The following is a 13948-nucleotide window of genomic DNA, read 5'->3' on the forward strand; positions in this document are numbered from 1 at the left end:
AATATATGTGTGTTGTTAAATACACATGTAATATTTTAAATGACACTGCCATTTGAAACACACTTATCTGGAAGCAACCCCCATTTATTTCGTAGGCCTTACTTCATAGCATTGCATAATTAGAGTGTTTTCCATTTTTCATCTTAACACATTAACTTTTTTTTCTTTTAATCTGTATAGGTTTTATAAGAAAAGGGAAGGATGCTTGATAATATAAGCAAAGATTATTGTGGAGAATACAAAAAATATATTAAGCTATATATTTCTAGGGAATATAGCCTACTAAATCAATTTGTACTTATCTTTATAGGGGCTTTGTTTAATTAAGCAGAAAAGAAATTTGTTGAACGTAATTTTACATTTAAAGGGCACATGTCCGAGGAGAGTAATGCAAATGAAAAGCTTTAAAAGGGCTGTGAATCTTGTTTCTCTCTCTCTCTCTCTCTCTCTCTCTCTCTCTCTCTCTCTCTCTCTCTCTCTCTCTCTCTCTCTCTCTCTCTCTCTGTGTGTGTGTGTGTGTGTGTGTGTGTGTGTGTTGGGGGGGAGTCATATTATGGACTGTTTCTTTGACTCTTGCCTCTGCAGTAAATAGAAAGTAGGCTCAAGCAGTCTTTCTATGAAGTTCTAATTGTTCATGACAAAAGCTTTCAGCAGCCCACAAAAAATGTTCACTGAAATGGGCCCAATTCTGCTATCAAAGGAGTAGGTGGGATTTTGCTATTGATTTCTAGAAAAGCAAGGTCAGGCTTCAAGTGTGAAGGGGGGAGGCTTCTCTTAAAATAAATATCTTTGTAAGAGCCCACTAAAAAGACCCAGGATTCAAACACATTCCTTCTGGAGATCAAGGATGTCCGGCCTTTGAAGCCTGAAGGGTTGGGGCGTTTCACAGTCTGTGTGGCAGTCACACTGTGGCATTAGAAATTGTGCATTTGGAATTGTAAAGCATTTTAAATGGAATCTTTCAGAATTCCACAGCTGGCTGGTGAGTGACAACCTGATATAGCCTGGGGCACAGAGAGAGATGACATTGTTTGGATTAAAGTTAAAATGATCTCCTTGTGAAGAGATACTTAAGCACATTTTGGTTAAAAAGAGGGAATAAAATAAAATTCAAAACAGGGCTGAATGTTTTGTATGGTAACAAAGAATTCTGGCCCCCAAATTAAATGGATATCCTGGAAACCGAGGTGCATTAATAGTTAACACAGTCCTAAACATATTTGCTTAGACATAAGGGATATTGCTTTTTATGGGATTTATAACTATCTAGACTATTTTCTAGGAGTAAACCTTACTCAACTAAATTAAACTTATTTTTGCACAGAAATGCATAGTAGACATTTCAGTCTGCTTAGTGGAAGCTATAAATGGATTTGTGGATTAAAGTCAATCTTGAATTACCGTAGAACAGACATGTCAAACACAAGGCCCGGGGGCCGGATTCGGCCCGCAAAGTGGTTTCATGTGGCCCGCGAAGCCATCCTGGAAACAGTGAGGGAACGGCTCCCACTGCCTTGGCCCTGGCCCAGAGACCCTCCTTCTGCCAGAGACCCTCAGATCTGTCCCACTCCTGCCCAGGCACCCATAGGCACCCTTGATGCGAACGATGTAGAGCTGGCCACACCCACCCAGTAGGCCATACGCACTCCAGCCACGCCCATCCTGGCCATACCCACCTGGCCCCTTGAGGGCAACCGCAATGCTGATGCGGCCCTCAATGAAATTGAGTTTGACACCCCTGCCGTAGAAGTAATATTGAATGTACTGGAAGGAGCAGATAGTAAACCACTGACCAACCAAGCTTGTTGCATCAGATTATGCTACATATGCCTTTCCTTATCTTTTAAAACTACTAATACTTATCTCTTTTTATTGTCATAAGAGACCAATATTTCTTTTAAAATATTAAGTCTGGAAAAGACACAGGGATGTTCCCAATATGTTTAGGTTGTATCTAACTAAAGCTGGAACCATATTCAACTGAACATGATTATTTTGTTCCCATACAGAAGAGGAAATTAGAGTGCAGGCACTGATTGTCCTGTTCTCTCTTTATGCTTAGTATTTCAAACATCAAATATATTTAAGGTTGTACTTAAAGAGACAGAAGCTGAATAGCTGGGAGATGATAGGTACTTATATAACAGAAATTATATCTTGGTTGGACTAGCTGATACAGATTCTTACTAGAGTAGGAGCCTCAGACAGCAACAATAGAAAATTACTGAACCTTTTACTGATCCTAATTTCTATTATAGGAGTATTCCAATTTTTTTTTACGGTCAGAATATTATATTTATTTCATATTTCAAATTTGCTGTTTTCCTATAGAAGGAAAGAGCATTATAATCTTATTTTTTTAAATGAATGAAGTTACTCAGATCTATGAAATTGCTCAATGGGTCAAAGGATATGGCTTTGACGTTGGTTTCTGTCTTAATAGCTATAAATAATACTTTTTTAAAAAGTCATAAATGCAGAACAGCTCTCTCTCTCTCTCTTTTGCTCTGATTTGCTTTGCTACTTCTTCAGAGAAATGAAATCCATGAAGCATAATTTGGAGAAGACTGCACCCCAAATTCAATGCAACCTTTTTTATCCCTCTTAATCCTTTGATAATTTTTTGTGCTTCTCTAGTAGAAAAGCAATTTTGCTAATCACCTTTGTGCCGATGCCTGCATTCTTGACAATAGCGTGAACAACTTCCATCAAAGTCTTTGATGTGGGAAAGACACGCATGCACACACATATAATCTGAAAACAATTCCATTCCTTGCCACTCAATGGAGAGCACTCTGCTTTAATAGAGAGCCGATTCTGTAGAAGTTTCTAATCCTTTCTGCCAAAGAAGAGAGGGACTCAGCCAGGTAGCCCACCTTATTCAGGAGTTAAAATAACATGGTTTTGCTCTCAAGAGAAAATCAAAACAACTCAAGATCAAAACCAGATTTCCCCAACCCTAACAGGGCAGCCTCTCTACTCAGATAACTCTTGATCTAAGTGTGTAACAAGTAACTGGCTTTAATCCCTCAAAGTGATGGCGTTACAGATAAGTACCTCACTAGTATCAGAGGTGTCTTGAATTTCAGGAATACAAAAAAGTGTTAGCTGGAAAGAAAAACAAAAGAGAAAAATCTCATCCGTATGGCTAGTGTCATTTGCTGAAGAGGTAAAAAGCTTGAGCAGCATAAAGAGCAGGTCTTTGAAAAACGAACTGCAAATAAAAGTGACAGTCAGGTAATGAAGAGGTAATTCTTTAATACAGTGCCTGGTGACTTTTGGTTATGTTTTAATATCTTTCATAACTGGTTGCCCTCTGGGTATATTGGACTTCATATTATGCTAACTAGGAAGATGGGAAACTTAAGCCCAACAATGTGAAAAGCACAGATTAGGCAAATATTTGTTCCAAGTTTTGCAAACCACCTTATGCAGCGCATTACATAAGTGTATCTGTGTAAATTCCCGTACACCTAACAAAAAGATTGGCAGTCACCAACATATCTAGAGGTAAGATCTGATAATTTTATTATCACATTTATTCACTTAGAACACAGATGGAATAATTGCTCCTGATAATGGAGATTTTTCTCTCCCATCTTAAATCTTGTTAGATTGGCTGCACCTCCATCTACATTTTTCCCCCTCATAGACCTACATGCCAACCAGTGTGACTTTTATGCCTATCAAATATCCTATCTTACTCTATATACCCCAACTTTTCATAATAGTGAGCTTAAATTGTATTCACATAAACTAATCACATGGATTGAGTATGAAGACATTTAAGACTGAAATATGATAGGCTGAATTAAATATAGCCTAAAAGGGCATAAACCAGGGAATGATGGCATTGTGTGTGTATGGAGGCAGAAAAATCATTGACACATTTCATTTACTTCAGAAGTTGGTTTCAGCATACTCACTGAATGGAATACTGTATAAGGGTTACTCTAGTCAAGCTGCATGGCTTTTGACTGAAAGTGGGCCGGTCCTATAAGAGAGAGGGAATCTGTGTCTATTCAAATTTTCTTGACTATGGTACTCCAGTGGTTATTTTAGCTGAGATGGGAGTATTGTAGATTTCCTCTAACTGCTGTAGTAATTCTAAGGGTGAGCAATATATTCTATGACCATTCCTATTTTCTTCCAATGTTACTTATGTCAGAAGCACCAAAATAATTCTATATTTCTCACTATTAATTCACAGAATTAAAATAGCCATGAGATAGAATTTTAAATATTTTCTCTCCTTTGGTGGAAAAAGCTGTTACTTCTTCAGGGATAATTCCCAATTGGCACCAAAGGGGATGTTTGTATTTTTTAATTGCAAAATGAATTTTCTTCAAGATCATTATATCAAATAGCTAAATTTCCACTTCTTGCCTTTTCTGATTCTATTAAATATCTGTTCATTTGCCCCCTGTACTCCTTTTCTCTTTTTTAAAACAGAATCTTCTCAGATGCCCATGTATTAGTTTCTTCCATAAAAAAAGCCAATAATGATCTTTCTCGATGTCGGAATAGCTAATAGGTCTATGACCTGGAAGATCATTGTTTCCTTCATCTTGAAAAGAATAGAATAAATAATGCTGAGAGTCTGAGAAACTTATTACTTTCCCCAGATATTAATGATCCTAGTGTCAAGGATAGTGTCAGTTTTGATCCAAGAAAATATAACCAGCTATTTTATGCAGAACTCCTTGCTAAAGTTTTAACAATAAGCCAGAGTGACTTGCTTTTTCTATGAACAGACTGGCTTATTAGGTTGGTATGAGGAGGCTTTTGTTAGAATAGCCTTTCCCAAATAGTTCCCTCAAGCTCTGTCAGCTCCTGTAATTTGCATTCATGAGCATAATCATAAAATTAGGAAATAATTATTTTAAAAATCAGATTTTTTTCATGGAGTGTGTTTTAAGAATTCAAACCTATCTATTTAAGCAGACAAGATAATAAATTAATAATTTATTCATTTAAAATATTTTATTAACAAAATTCTAAGGCTGGACACTCTATTTTCAAGTGTTGAGATGTTTCATTATATAGTATGGAAAAATCTGATGTTCCTTTTTTAGAGTATTCTTCACATTTCATTGCCTTCCACGTCCTACTATATTGTCCCATTGTGGGGGTGTTGGGTGTTTTGGCAGAAGCAAGCAAAGAACGCTGAAGTATGTGCCAAGAGTATATAATCGCATCAAGGATCCCAATGCCCAGTGTATTAGGCAATGTGATACTATATAGGAAAATGCTGGGGGTAGATGATCACTTTAGTGACAAAAGCAATAGCATCATTTCATCTGCACGTGAGAAGGTATGGTAAACCACTCCTTTTTTTTTTACCAAATAATCACGTGGATACACATTGTGATAGACAATATAATGCTGGATGATGAGCCGTTTAGGTTGGCTGCTATTATACTGAAGCAGACTGAAGATATCTTACAGTACTAGTGGAGATTATGACATGACTAGATTAAAGCCTTTGGGACATCTAGTTGCTGATGTTGCCAAGCAGGAAAAGCAAAGCTGAAGCTGAAAAGGTAGAATTAGTGGGAACACGTAATGTAAAAAAACATTGAACGCAGGAAACTCAATACAGTGAAAGATGAAAAGAATTTATGAAACATAGATGTAGAAACATCTTAAGCATCAACAAATTGAAAGGGACTGGAATTGATCATATTCTTTACTACTCGTGACACACACAAAAAAAGAAGGAAGTGTTGCTTTCAGAGCCCGGAAGCATGCAGCAAGAATAGTATTTGACTAGAGTGCAATCAAGGGCTAAATAATATCAATCTTTGCAAACATCCCTTTAAAACAAGTATCTAAATTTATACTCCAACCACTGGTGCCCAAGATAAGGAGGTTGATGGGTTTCATGCTTATGTTTTGATTTGAAATTGACAGAACACACAAACAAGATATGCTGCTTTTGCCTTGAGACTAGAATGCCAAAATTGGAAATATTTAAAGATGAAAATATAGTTGGACTGTTTGACCCAGGAAACCAAAATGAAGCAGGGAAACGATTGCCATTTACATAAAATTTCTGTACTTTCTCTTCATTTCTGTCAATCTAATGAAAGAAATCCACTGCTAACACAGCATTCCAACAACCAATGGCTACATGGTGATTTTTAAACAGAGTACAATTGACTATATTATTGTTACAAGGAGGCAGATGTAATGGGCAGTGAGAATAACCTTATGTGACAGGAATATCTGCAGCCTAAACCAGGGGTGTCAAACTGCCGACCCACGGGCCGGATAAGTCATGCAGAAGCCGCGCCCACCCCATTGCCGGCAATGGCAAAATGGTCCCGATACGTTGCGCGACGTCACCTGACGTTGCGAGTTTGACATGTCTGGCCTAAACAATGATCTAATAAGACAAATCTAAGTCCAAAAAAGGGATGGGGGTGGAGAAGCAGAAGGAATCCTTCCTAGTTCTCTGAAAAGTAATCTTACAATAAAGGTATATTAGCATACATAGTTTTGGTTTCCTAACTGGGCTACTTTTAAGGCCTGGTAGAGAAAGAACTCAGCTGTACTTAAACTCATGCCCTTGTAACCTCCTTATTAGATTTCTACATTGCGTTCTGCATGGGACTGCTCTTGAAAACTCCAGCTGATGCATTAAGCAGTGGTGTGGGTAGTCCATAATGCTAGTTATTTGGCACGTGACACCACTGCTCTATGAGCTACACTGACAACCAGTATGCTACCAAGTACAGTTCAAGTTGCTGGTAGTCACCTTTAAAGCTCTTCAAGGTTTAAAGCTGGATTACTTATGGGACAAGTTATTTCTACTAGTTCTATCTGATCTGGGAGAAAGTGCACACTCTGTCTTCCATCGGCCCCAACCCTGCTGTCCTTTCATCCATCCGTTCATCCATCCACCACTAAATCTCTTGTTCGTATAATTTTTAACTGGATGAAACAGTGCACCATAGGACAAAAACTTTTGAACCAAGGTACCTCAGATGAGCTAACTTACAGAATGCATCTAAAATACAGGACCCACAACTCCTGTGGAATTGAAATTTGGCAATTTTTATCAATGATTTTATAAAACATTGAAGTAGTTTATTACATAATACGTCATAAACATTTCCTGTGCTGGTATTTGACTAAGCTGTACAGTTCAATATGGGTTATTTTCAAGCAGATACATCTCTGAATGTATTCTAACTTTTCCACTGAAGGCAGAACATTAGAAACTTGGTCATTGTCGAAACCATTGAGGATTCTCTAAGGAAATTTCTGAAAGAAATATATAATGACCTGGGACAAGTACATGGCCGTTATGATGGCCATGAATTCCCGGGTTATCTCACACCCTAACCACAGGGAAGGCAAATTGAAGTCCCTCAAGACCATAAACATGGAGAACTCCACTACCAACCAGGTTATAGAATCAGAGCTTAGGCAAGGAAATTGCTATACACCAGGGAGACTGGTACATAGTAGCAGTCCCAACTGATCCCTAGAGTCCAATTTAAGTCGCCACTTGGCAATCTGTGGGGCAGAGGACCTGGATGTTTCCTACAGAATAATAGGGTTGGAAGGGATCTTCTAGTGTAAGCAGGAGACCCTATACCATTTCAGACAAATGGAGAGTCTTTTAAGTCTCTTCTTAAAAGCCTCCAGTAATGGAGCACCCACAATTGCGGAAGGCAAGCCTTTCTACTAGTTCAGTGTTGTCACTGCTAGAAAATTTCTCCCTTAGTTCTAAGTTGTTTCTCTCCTTGATTAGTTTCCATCCATCGTTTCTTGTCTTGCCTTCTGACTACATATCTCGGACCATCGCCACTTGCCCCCAAGCCCAAAAACATGCTTCTTTTGTACCAGTTGTGGTCCCAATGGTTTCTAGATGCCTTCTCTAAAGACATTTCCATAATTCCTTATAAGGTATTTAACTTAGAAGGTGACTCTAATCTTAAGAGCCTATAATATATCTGATCTTAGAAAGAGGTTCTAATCTTAAATTAGCATGCTAAGGATGCAAATGGAAGATAGTAGTTGATTCCAAGATCAAAAATGGAAAAGTACACAGTACAGTACAGTACAGAAGAGATTGGACAATAGAATCCCTGTAATTTTCTTGGCATGATTTTTCAGAAGTGGTTTGTCAGCCTTCCTAAGGCTAAGAGAAACTGGTTGGCCAAAGGCCACACAATTGTCTTTATGCCTAAAACAGGACTAAAACTCAGAGTCTCCCAGTTTCGAATCTGGTGCCTTAACAACTTCACTAACCTGGCTCTTGTACTGTTGACCTTAGATGATATTTCTTTCTTATAAGTACTTCAAGTACTAGAAGATGAAGACAAACCAGTACTGTGGCTATTACCAAGATAGAAGGCTAGCAAAAGTGGTCGAATCTTTGCAGAAATATGGTAAACAACAGAAAAATCTATAAAGATTCTAATCAAACTATCCCAATAAATTTGGAGAATGACACAGTGGTCAACAGACTGGAAGAGGTTGATCTGCATACTATTACTAAATAGAGTCTTAACAGAATGTGCAGACCATCATATAGCATCCTTAATTTCATACACAAGCAAAATAATGCTTAAGATTATCCTGTAGAGATACTAGATGGCTTTAGGAAAGGCTGAAAAAGAAGAGACTTTATTGCTGAAGAATGTAATAAAGAGTGAATTGAAAAAGCTAAAAAATTCCAAAGAAGTCAGTATTTGCTTATAAAAAGGCCTTCAATTGTGTTGATGTCAAGCTGTGAAATGTATTTAGAAAAATGGGAATTCCAGAACGTCATTGTCCTCATACAAAATCTATATACAGGTTAGGAATCCAGTCTGGACTAAACATGAAACAAACTGTCTAGGGTTTAGTAAAGAACTGAAACAAAATTATAAATGCTCCCCTTATCTATTCAACATTTATGCAGAATATATATGGAGGAACTACATTGAAGCATTGTTTTAAAATTGGAGGAAGAATAATCAATAACCTAAGCTATGCTAATGATACTGTTTTTATAGCTGAAAATGCAAATGATATGCAGACTTTAATGAAAACCAAGGAGCAGTGAAAAATGGATTAAAATTAAATATAAAAACTAAACAATTGCCAATGAAGATACTGATTAATACAGAATTTCCTGCCTTTCGATCGATTGCTACAATGAACCAGCAGTCAACTTTCAGTTCCGTACACAGTAAGCCAGTCACCTCAAACCTTGAGATGAGCTGCATATAAATTTAATAAATAATAATAATAATTCTTGAGTGCCTTACACCTTCCTTGATGGAATTGGTCAGCTGTATGGTCCCTCTCATTTAATTATTTTTCTTTCCTGCACTGAAGTATGCATTCTGCCTGGGCTTTCAAAATTGTTGCTTTAAACAGGTTCCATGTACTTAAAGGAAATTGGACCTTGCTAACTTTTCCTCTCAGCTTCCTTTTAATCAGTTTCATCTGTATCTTACCTGACCTCCAAAATTCTACCTTGAAGAAAAAAAAACACTATGTAACCAAGCTGTATAGTAAAATCTAACCCTAACAGTTTGATTCTGCTGGCATGTAAGAATAGCCTGCTTTCTGTATCTGTGAAAGGCATCTTATTTCATTTGAAAGTTCCATGAAGTTACTATACATAATGACAGCAAAAGCCCCACAAATGCTGAGTGCTCTATTAGGGTCTGCATAATGTACTTAATTTTGCAGATAAAATAGAACCTCTGATCTAACTGGTTTAGCACTGCAGTGTATAACTACCGTAGTATTAAAACTTAGATCACAGCATCAGTTATCTGTCTACTAGTTACTTATACAGTGCATCAAAGGCATGGAACTGCAAATCAGTGTAGGGTTTTTTTGAATATAAAATATGAAGAACTAAGCTCATGCATACCCAGTCAACCTATTATTTTAAGAACTTGTCTCTACCCAAATTTTGGAGGTTTTAAAAAAGAACTAATGTAATTTCACTTTCTGTGCTAAAGGGCAAATTCGACTATAAATTGCATCATGAATGTGATTTCCTCTGTGGGTCAAGAGCAGATTGGATATTGAACATCTCCTTTTATATTGCTCCTTTTATTAGGAGCAATATTTGTATGGAATTTATTTCATGTCTACTCCTACTACTATCACTACATCATCCTAGATACTCAGAAAATTAATATATTTGACTTCTTTTAATGGATAAGCACCCCAATATCATTTATAAGAGGGTAAATGTTATATTGTTAAAAGCTCTTCATGTATTTTAAATGAACTTTTGTTATAAAAATATTTTATAATAATCTATATAACAAATATACCACAACTACGTAAAGATGCATGAAAACTGGCCTTGGACTGTAATAAAGAAGTACTCTAGTTTGAAAAAAATGAAGATATTTCCACATCTGTGAAAATATTATAAAATACAGTTTATTACTGTTAATGTCTTACATTCAAGAGTTATAATTGTTTAGATTTGTGTATGTTTTAACTTTTCAACTTTCAGCTCCATTGAAATAAACAAAGAAGTAATCTGTTTTAGGTATTTCAGGATTACAATTCAATACAGCAAGATCCTTGATTCTAATTAATTATTAGATTCTGTGACAGTATGGACACTAACTGCATCCCTTCCTTTTATACTTGGGAAAACCCCCCCACAGTATTGATAGTGAAATCTGTAGCCCATATTAACTGTAGTTATCAATGTAGTTCTTCTATAGGGATTTTGGCAACATAAAAATAGCATCTATACACATATCCAACTGTTTTGATGATGATACACATTTTGTTAAATATATTTTTCATTCACTTGCCTGCCCTCTCCACTGTACATGAAAAGAAATAAGAAATGAAAAAAGATGCAGATATTGGGCCAATAGTAGTCAGTTATATTTTCAGATATTCTGGAGATGGTAAATATGGAGTGTCTGACGACAAAAGGAAAATTAAATGACTATACTTACACATACATGTACTTGCATTGTTCCTGAAAGTGTGCTGGACTGTAATAATAAAGTTTCTCCATGATGGACAGATGGATGTTTCTGAGATGTTGTGTGAACATCTGATTCTTCTTAATGTATAATGTATTTATTGCTCTTTATGAGGAGACGTATCTGGAAACACACACACTCATACATACAAAATTCTGTGCAGTCTCTAATGTCTCCTTTCATGACAATTCAAAATAAACAGGCTAAGTCTGTAAGGTAGTTATGTGCAAGTAGAGAACCTAAACTGCATATAGGGTGATTCTTTAGTACCTCACCTGAAACCCTGGTTAATAATAGATGAGAATAATTCCATCAGAATATTTTTGATATTATTCCTCAAATTTAGATTAATACATACACTAAATTTTCTAACAGTATCCTCTGTAAAAAGTAAATATCCTTGCTGTTTTTTAAGTTATTTCTTATGATTGTATAATATCAGGATACAGGATAAATGAAGATGTACTACTTGCATTTTATATAGTTTCATAAAATGTCTGGGATCATAAGAGCATCTTTTCTACAGAATTGTTTGATTAAGTTTTGTAATGAGGCTGTATTATAAGAAGTGTAGTATTGATTAAAATGAACAGGATATAAGTCATTTTGCAGAACTTTCTTCAATATGGCAATTCCAAAATATGAAGTGGCTTAGAGACAGATTCTTACTTAGGAACTAAGGACTTGAATTTGTAGTAGTTGTGATGTTCCGTAACAAGAAAACTTTAGTTTGGAGTTCTGATGTTCAGGGATCCTGTTCATAGAAGAATTGTCAATTTGCTTTCAAGACTTATCTCAATATGTAAGAGGCATAACTTTTCTGAAATGATATTTTGGCAATTCATGTAATATAGATATTCACCACTTCTTTAGGAACCAGGAAGATACAAATCTATTCCTATTGTCTGTAAAGTGGTTGGACGTTGTTACAATCCTGAGGGAGGAAAATATGCAGAAAACTCCTGCAGAGATAATAAACCTAGCATGAGCAGTTGCTTGCATAACATACTTACCCATAATTTATCGACCCGTTTTCTGGGTTTGTGCATGAATTAAAATAATCGCCCAGGCTAGGTTCTCACAATATGCTAGATTACGTATAGCTATCCTTGCCTACCAGCTCATTAGAACTAAACCTGCCTCCAACTAGTCTATCCTAGCGAGAAACATATGCTGGCCCTGGGGAGAAAGAGTATCCGATTGTCTTTTTCCATCCTGAACTCCACGCAGAGCTAGTTCAGGCGTTTAATGCATTACGAAGACCGGTGTTTGGAGGGCAGGACGCTGTCATGTGACGGCTCCGGCAGGCGGGCAGAAACAGCCGCCCCGAAGAGCGACGGCCTACCCGGGCCCGGCAAGCAGCAGCAGCGTTCCCGCTGTTGATTTTGTCGCTGCCGGGCCCGGCTGGGAGAGGTCGCCCCTCCATGGGGAGGCCCAGCAGCCCTCCGCAGACCGAGATCCGATCTCCGCTGTGGACGTTGCCGGAGGAACTGCTGCTGCTGATCTGTTCGTACCTGGACGCGAGGGCCTTGGGCCGCCTGGGCCAGACCTGTCGCCGCCTTTTCCGTTTCACTTCCCGTGATGTGCTGTGGAGGCGCCTGGCCCGTTTCTCCCTGAACGCAGGCTTCAGCGCGCTGGGCGCCGACCTGTAAGCGCCTAAGCTGGGGAAGGCTGGTTGGGAAAAACAGGGCGTGCGGCCTAACTGGTTGCTAAGGAGCGACTCTGAAATCAAGCCCGCCCGCTTGATAAGGGAGGAGGGCTGTGTTTGAAACGGCGTAGTCGCGGGGCGGAAGGAGGGGGAAATGCTGCTTAAAGCCCTGACTAGAAGCTTTGCTTTGTGCAGGTGGGAGGTCTCAGGTCCGGGTTGGGTTGGGTTGGGTCGGGTCCCGTGCTTGGGTATGAAGTAGTTTTGAATTCAGTTGCTCAGAAGGGAAACTTCCCATTTTACGTTCCCTGGAACATACTAGGCAACTAAATTGCTGGTGACTTTTCTCATTCCAGTTTTTTGATACTTGCCCCGCCCCGGGTTCCAATTAGAACCATCGTTAAGGCAAATCCGACTCTTACTTATTTCAGGACAAGTTTAGCTGGCTCACTTTAAAGCGAATCCAGGGAATAAACTCTTGTAGTTCATTTTGAGGGGTGTATCCTGTTTTTACATACCTGTAAAAAAATAGGGATAGAACTTTCCACTTTTCCCAGTTATTTTTGAGTGAGGCTGGGCTTTGCTTTTTTAAAACCGAAAAACGTTTTAGGAATTCTACAGTGTTCATATATTTTTCCAATCAGAATAATTTTGGACTATCCAACTAGTTCTTTATAATTAAAGCACTTTCTTAGAAGATGTGCACAAGCTATTTGAACCAGTAGTTCTGTTGACTAGATGACCTCCAAGGTCCCTTCCAACTTTTTATTATTATTGTTGTTATTTTTATTAATGTTTTGATTTTGTTAGAATGTGAGTTTCCATAGGTCTGCAGGGTTACGTAGAATGAAACTTATAAATGAATGAAACTTATAAATCTGCATTTGTTTCAGTATGTCTGAGTCCGTTGATAAAAAGAACAAGTGGTACCACTGGAGGTCCTTTAGTGTGACAATCACAGATACAGCATTTCTAAATTATGTTAATCTAGAAAATGGAATGTCTTTTCTGATCAGTACAAAACTGCCAGTGGTTTGCCATTGCCTGCTTTCTAGGGCTGAACAAGAGCAACTGGCCCAAAGTAACCCAGCTAACCTCTTGCTTAAGGGGGTGTTAAACTCACTGCTCTATCCTCACACTTAACCACTACACCAAATTGGCTCGCTGAACCACTACACCAAATTGGCTCGCTGTTATTAGATTAATAGTATTTAAGTGCTTCATGGAGTAGTTGGATGCTAAATCTGCTATTAACATTCTGATGAATTAACTGTTTATAAAACTAGTTTATCAGTAATAGCATTAAAGCATTAGCATTAAAGAGAAATTG

The 13948-nt window shown here is 37.7% G+C and overlaps 1 protein-coding gene across 1 annotated transcript in view; it reads left to right on the plus strand.

Annotated features, from left to right (window-relative positions):
• Positions 1–12233: 12233 nt before the first annotated feature.
• Positions 12234–13948, plus strand: part of FBXW4 (F-box and WD repeat domain containing 4) — an 88744-nt gene continuing 87029 nt past the window's right edge. The window contains exon 1 of the mRNA XM_081328171.1: positions 12234–12621. Coding sequence (XP_081184297.1) covers positions 12398–12621 — 224 coding nt within the window. The 5' untranslated portion in view covers positions 12234–12397. The remainder of the gene's footprint in view (positions 12622–13948) is intronic.

This window comes from Vipera berus (assembly GCF_964194415.1).
Source record: "Vipera berus genome assembly, chromosome: 5".
NCBI lineage: Eukaryota > Metazoa > Chordata > Lepidosauria > Squamata > Viperidae > Vipera > Vipera berus.